The sequence below is a fragment of the Penaeus monodon genome, chromosome 27, assembly GCF_015228065.2.
Source record: "Penaeus monodon isolate SGIC_2016 chromosome 27, NSTDA_Pmon_1, whole genome shotgun sequence".
In the NCBI taxonomy this organism is placed as follows: domain Eukaryota; kingdom Metazoa; phylum Arthropoda; class Malacostraca; order Decapoda; family Penaeidae; genus Penaeus; species Penaeus monodon.
In genome coordinates, this window is record NC_051412.1 from 26,919,799 (window position 1) to 26,920,178 (window position 380).

Consider the following 380-nt stretch of genomic DNA (forward strand, 5'->3'; position numbering starts at 1 on the left):
ATAAATAATAAACATACACTGATATATTCAGATATTTATTTCATCTCATCCTTTTCTATCTTAAACCTTTAAAATCAGATGATTCAAAAATATAAAGTTATGACTATATGAACAACTATGTTATATCATCTTCTTTTCAACTTTCTTCTGCTTCTGCCACTATGCTTTCTAGTACCTTCTCTCTCTCAGATCAGGGACACATAGCTCCCTTGATAGCTAGAGAACCTTTAAATACTAAATGCAAGAGACAGTTTCAGTTCGTGGATAGTAAGAAGGGATCGTAATGCCATAACTATGATGATAACTATAACGTTACAGTATAGTGTATAGTATTGATGTATATGTTATATAACACTAATTATAATGTTATAACGTCCCTG

The 380-nt window shown here is 30.5% G+C and overlaps 1 protein-coding gene across 1 annotated transcript in view; it reads left to right on the plus strand.

The window, feature by feature from the left end:
* LOC119590477 overlaps positions 1–380 on the plus strand; it is a 15,848-nt gene that overhangs the window by 11,605 nt on the left and 3,863 nt on the right. The window contains exon 5 of the mRNA XM_037939136.1: positions 190–267. Within this exon, the coding sequence (XP_037795064.1) occupies positions 190–267 (78 nt within the window). The remainder of the gene's footprint in view (positions 1–189; positions 268–380) is intronic.